The sequence below is a fragment of the Mustelus asterias genome, chromosome 3, assembly GCF_964213995.1.
Source record: "Mustelus asterias chromosome 3, sMusAst1.hap1.1, whole genome shotgun sequence".
Classification (NCBI taxonomy): Eukaryota; Metazoa; Chordata; class Chondrichthyes; order Carcharhiniformes; family Triakidae; genus Mustelus; species Mustelus asterias.
In genome coordinates this window covers 65,604,922-65,610,307 of record NC_135803.1, presented here as the reverse complement: position 1 = coordinate 65,610,307, position 5,386 = coordinate 65,604,922, and the positions used below count along the sequence as shown (strand labels likewise).

At 39.9% G+C, this 5,386-nt stretch overlaps 1 protein-coding gene across 1 annotated transcript; it reads right to left on the bottom strand.

The window, feature by feature from the left end:
• Nucleotides 1–1,939: 1,939 nt before the first annotated feature.
• Nucleotides 1,940–5,157, bottom strand: LOC144484351 (C-C motif chemokine 26-like). The gene is made up of 3 exons (XM_078202887.1): nt 4,845–5,157; nt 3,234–3,348; nt 1,940–3,121 (listed from the first exon to the last, which is right to left on the bottom strand). Exons 1-3 carry the CDS (start codon nt 4,903–4,905, stop codon nt 3,028–3,030), a joined length of 270 nt encoding a protein of 89 aa, XP_078059013.1. The 5' UTR covers nt 4,906–5,157; the 3' UTR covers nt 1,940–3,027.
• Nucleotides 5,158–5,386: the final 229 nt, after the last annotated feature.

Sequence of the window (5,386 nt, the reverse complement as noted above, 5' to 3'; positions counted from 1 at the left end):
GCAAGATTAGGCAATCTAGCCCCTCGAGACTGCTCTGCCATTCAATAAGATCATGGCTGATCTTTTCGTGGACTCAGCACCAGTTACCCGCCCGCTCACCATAACCCTTAATTCCTTTACTGTTCAAAAAATTATCCTTGCCTTAAAAACATTCAATGAGGTAGCCTCTACTGCTTCACTGAGCAGGGAATTCCACAGATTCACAAGCCTTTGGGAGAAGAAGTTCCTCCTCAACTCAGTTCTAATTCTGCTCCCCCTTATTTTGAGGCCATGCTCCCTAGTTCTAGTTTCATCTGCCAGTGGAAACAACCTCCCTGCTTCTATCTTATCTCTTCCCTTCATAATCTTATATGTTTCTATAAGATCTCCCCTCATTCTTCCGAATTCCAATGAGTATAGTCCCAGTCTACTCAGTCTCTCCTCATAAGCCAACCCTCTCAACTCCAGAATCAACCTAGTGAATCTCCTCTGCACCCCCTCCAGTGCCAGTACATTCTTTCTTAAGTAAGGAGGCCAAAACTGTACACGGTACTCCAGGTGTGGCCTCACCAGCACTTTATACAGCTGCAACCTCCGTGTCTTTAAATTCCATCCCTCTAGAAGTGAAGGACAAAATTCCATTTGCCTTCTTAATTACCTGCTACACCTGCAAACCAACTTTTTGTGATTCATGCACGAGGACACTTAGGTCCCTCCACACATCAGCATGCTGCAATTTTTTACCATTCAAATAATTGTCCATTTTGCTGTTATTCCTACCAAAATGGATGACCTCACATTTACCAACATTGTACTCCATCTGCCAGACGCTTACCCACTCACTTAGACTATCTATATCCCTTTGCAGTGTCCTCTGCACACTTTGCTCTGCCACTTGTCTTACTGTCATCTGCGAATTTTGGCCATAAGACATAGGAGCAGAATTAGGCCACTCGGCCCATCGAGTCTGCTCCGCCACTACACTTAGTCCCCAACTCCAAATCATCTATGTTAATTGTAAACAATTGCGGTCCCAACACTGATCCCTGAGGCACATCACTAGTCACTGATTACCAACCAAAAAAACACCCATTTACCCCCACTCTTTGCTTTCTGTTAGTTAACCAATCCTCTATCCTTGCTAATACATTACCCGTAACACCATGTATCTTTATCTCATGCAGCAGCCTTTGGTGTGGCACCTTGTCAAATGCCTTCTGGAAATCCAGATTCGCCACATCTGTCAGTTCCCCATTTCCACCGTGTACATAATGTTCTCAAAGAATTCCACTAAATTAGTCAAACATGACCTGCCCTTCATGAACCCAAGCTGCGTCTTCTCAATGAGACAATTTATATCCAGATGTCACGCTATTTCTTCCTTGATGATAGATTCAAGCATTTTCCCTCGTACAGAAATTAAGCTAACAGGCCTATAGTTACTCGTCTTTTGTCTACCTCCTTTTTTAAACAATGGCGTCACATTTGTTGTTTTCCAATCTGCGGGAACCACCCCAGAGTCCAGCGAATTTTGGTAAATTACCATTAGTGCATTTGCTATTTCCCTCACCATCTCTTTTAGTACCCTGGGATGCATTTCTTCAGGGCCAAGAGACTTGTCTACCTTTAGCCCCATTAGCTTGCCCAACACCAGCTCTTAAGTGATAATGATAGTTTCTAGGTCCTCACCTACCATAGCCTATATATATATTGAATATATTCAAGGCTATTAGACTGTTTCTTGGTTGACAAGGAAGTCAAAGGTTATAGGGGCAGTGGGCAGACAGAAAGTGGAGTTAAGGCCACATCAGATCAGCCATTATCTTATTGACTGGCAGTGCAGACTCAAGAAGCCTAATGGCTAACTCCTGCTCTTATTTTTTTGTGTTTTTGTCATTTTACGTCGGAGGCATTGAGTACCGATATTGGGTTGTAGCAAATAATAGACAACAAAGGCAATCCATTCAAGAAACTATATTAGAAAACTGATAAACAAGATGTAGGCAAATTACAAGCAAAATAAATAACAGTAGTTAACAGTTTTGGGAAATATTAGAAAATACAGTTAAATAGAAGTCATATTAAACAATAATTTAAAAAGATCATCAATCATTTCAATCATCATTGCCGTGTAAAGAGTTACTGTTATAGTTATGGTTATGAAAGAGAATCAACATTGCTCCCTACAGTCAACTTAAAGGGGCACTCACTTTGTTCTATCACTTTCTGAAATATGTGAACATAATAAAAATGATTTATCACTGCCTGATAGTGAACTCCCTTTAAATATAAGCGGATGTGGTAAAGGACGATTGTTTTGATACGAATGGTCTACATAGATAAGAATTTTAAGTTTTCTATGTCAGTAAGTTACAATTTGACATATTTAATAAAGTGCAATGTTTGCCAGGTTCAGAAAGGCAGAAGATTGTTTTTCTTACAAAAGCCAATTTTGATTGTGATTCCCATTGTGGGAATGGCCTGAGAATATTGTGTGTGTGTGTGTGTTTGTGTGTGTGTTTGTGTGTGTGTTGTGTGTTTTTGTGTGTGTTTTTGTGTGTGTTTTTGTGTGTGTGTTTTTGTGTGTGTGTGTCCACAGGGTACACAGGCCACATAGTTGCTTGACCGAGGTATCCGAGTTCTATGATTACAGATACCCCAACAATGGTCACTATCTTCAGTTGATCAGATATGAAAACTGGGTGGGGATGTGAGAAAGATCAACACTTAACCTGTAAGAAAGTTGCAATTGTTTGTTGTCCATACAGAGACTGACACACCTTATTAACTGCCAATGTTTGCAGCATTAAACAACAAAACAAGTAAATCATTAATGCGCAGAAACATCAAGAGCAGCATCAAATTCAGCTGTCATTAGTTCAAACTTTTAACATGGTGGAACTTTTCTTCCATTTGTGAATTTTCTGGCCCAATCGGAGCTTGTGTAAAATGTGGAAAAGGAGACAATTAATAAGAAAAAGCAATTTTGAAAAATGTCCTCGCCCTGGGGATTGTCGTCATGTCCTCATTTGGCAATCAATATCATCTTCATCCTGATATCTTCTGGGAAAACTTTTCCACAAGTTGCTTCACTTTCTTACTTTTTGGATTTAAGCAGATCCATTTGCCCTTTGCCTTGAACCTGAAACGAAACAGAATAAGTTTAATTAGAGTGTTAACTATGCATGATATAACCTCTTAATAATGGTACATAATGTCAGACTCCAGAGAGGGCCACTGTTCTCAATACTTACAACACAGCATTCTTTGTACAGCTAGGATCCTGTTCTTTGTAATCCTGGATGTTCTTCACGTCAGGGATTCTTTTGGAATACTTCCGGCAGCAATTCCTTGCTTTTGAAACAGGATCTGGCAGGCAGAAGTAAAAGGCATGTGATTCACTGCTTTAAGGAAAAATCTGGAGCAAATACATTAAGGCAAGATCAGGGTGAACTTTACTTTTGTCCTCATCTCCGTCTTAAATGGGAGACTCCTGAGGCAGTGTTTTTCTGGAGCAGAGTCGAGGGAGGTTTATCCTGTAGTTAATTGTGCAATGTCTGACTGTCTGGCAGAGGGTGTCTGAAATCTGAAGCTGGGCCATTCTGAGAGTTAAATTTCCCTTCCTTTCCTAACTCTGATACAATGGGGGCATTTTCCCATCCCGCCCGCCACGGGAATCATCGCGAGCAGGGGGCAGACACTGCAAAGGTCCATTGACTTTGGGCGGGATTTTCTGGCTTTAGGGCGAGCACGGCCAGAAAATCCTGCCCAATATGTGATTGCCACTTTATTGAGCACATACACGAACATGTTGCTTTTTCTTGTATTGAAAACAAACATGCTTAGAATCAATCCAATGATTCTTCTTAACCAATAAGGTACAAGACTTAATATGATAAAGGTTAAAAACTTGATTACTGATATCTCATTGATCACATTGTTAAATATTAACTACAAAATTCCAGCTTGGATACTACACAGTTTTAAAGAAGTGTTTTGAAGTGTGGGACTGATAGAGGAATGGGCTGAGCACTGATTTCAACGTTGTGATTCAACCTGGCATTGCAAGACAACATTATGCATCTGTATATAAACACTTTAGAGCATCTGAAGTGTCAATTATGATTGTCAAATGATCCTTCAGTTGCATTGTGCACTGGCCAATCTCTCATTGCATCAGATTTATAATAATCCTTGCTGATACCTGTGGAGACCAGAACTGAAGAGAAAGTGTATTGGGATCATACAAGCCTGTACCAGGCTGGTAGTTTAATTGCTCTCCGGCTGGAGAAGGTACAGTGAGCCTCCAGCACTATTCCAACAGAAAACTCAAAGTCAATGTGGTTCTTGTGGATTTTGTCAATTTAGAATCAGTGTGCTTCAAAAGTGAAGAGTAGTAACCAATCTAACCATTTCTAGCTGCCAATTACGAGTATCTTAAATCAAAATTGTTTTTCTGATCATAAGAAGAACAAATATTCAATGCCCTTCAACTTATTTCCCACTTGATTTGCTGCTTGTTTCACACTTGTTAAGGGAACTTGATAAAAACAAAAATCTACAGCAAAACATAAACAAAGACTAGGATATGTTCTGTTGTTGTTGAGGGAAAAAATACCATGTTTCTTCACCTAAAAGCTATTGAAATTTGCTTATGTGATCAGTACAGTTCAATAAATGGCTTTGTTTCAAGTATTCAAATTCAGTGGCCAATAATTTTCATGGAGAGGTGGGCAGCCTGACAGGCTTCTATCAGATTGACAAATCTATCAAATCAAATCTAAAAGTTGCTTTAAAAATGACATTGCTTAAAAAAACAGATAGTACATTGAACTGAGTAATAAACAGATGTAGCCGTTTCTCACCTGCTGCCTGTAACAAGATGAAGACACTGAAGCAAATCAGCACGACCAGAACCTGCTTCATCTTCTCGAGAGAGAGTTCCTTGCTGATGGGACAGATACAAAAATCTATAACATCTCTAGAATCGCAGCTCGTATATATCCCCTCAGGCGGTCAGCTTCCTGTTTAAATTCCATGAAAAGAGGTGAGGATTTGGTGATGGAAACTCTGATAAGGTGACCAGATTTGTACAACCCCAGGTCCTATTTTTATCTGTTTCCTTTACATTTCTACTCGCTTGATTAAGTGATTCACAGAAGCACAGACTTTGTGGTCATCACTGAACAGTAGATAACGCTTTTAAATTGCACATGTATTCCTGTCCCCCTCACCCGCACCCCTCTTTTCCAGCTTCTGTACTTCGTAAAAGTTTTCATATGTTTAATTTTTTCCAGTTCTGATGGAAAGTAACTGACCAGTAGCATTGGACTGAAAATTCCATCCAAAGAACAGGTGGCTTGTGCTCTGGTCAGAATTGAAATTTTGAAATCTAAAACCTGACAGG

Coding starts and splice junctions, on each gene's coding strand:
- LOC144484351 (XM_078202887.1), bottom strand. CDS start 4,905: ATGAAGCAGGTTCTGGTCGTGCTGATTTGCTTCAGTGTCTTCATCTTG. Junction 3,349..4,844: donor CATCTTGTTACAGGCAGCAG/GTGAGAAACGGC, acceptor TCTGCCTGCCAG/ATCCTGTTTCAAAAGCAAGG. Junction 3,122..3,233: donor TGTACAAAGAATGCTGTGTT/GTAAGTATTGAG, acceptor GTTTCGTTTCAG/GTTCAAGGCAAAGGGCAAAT.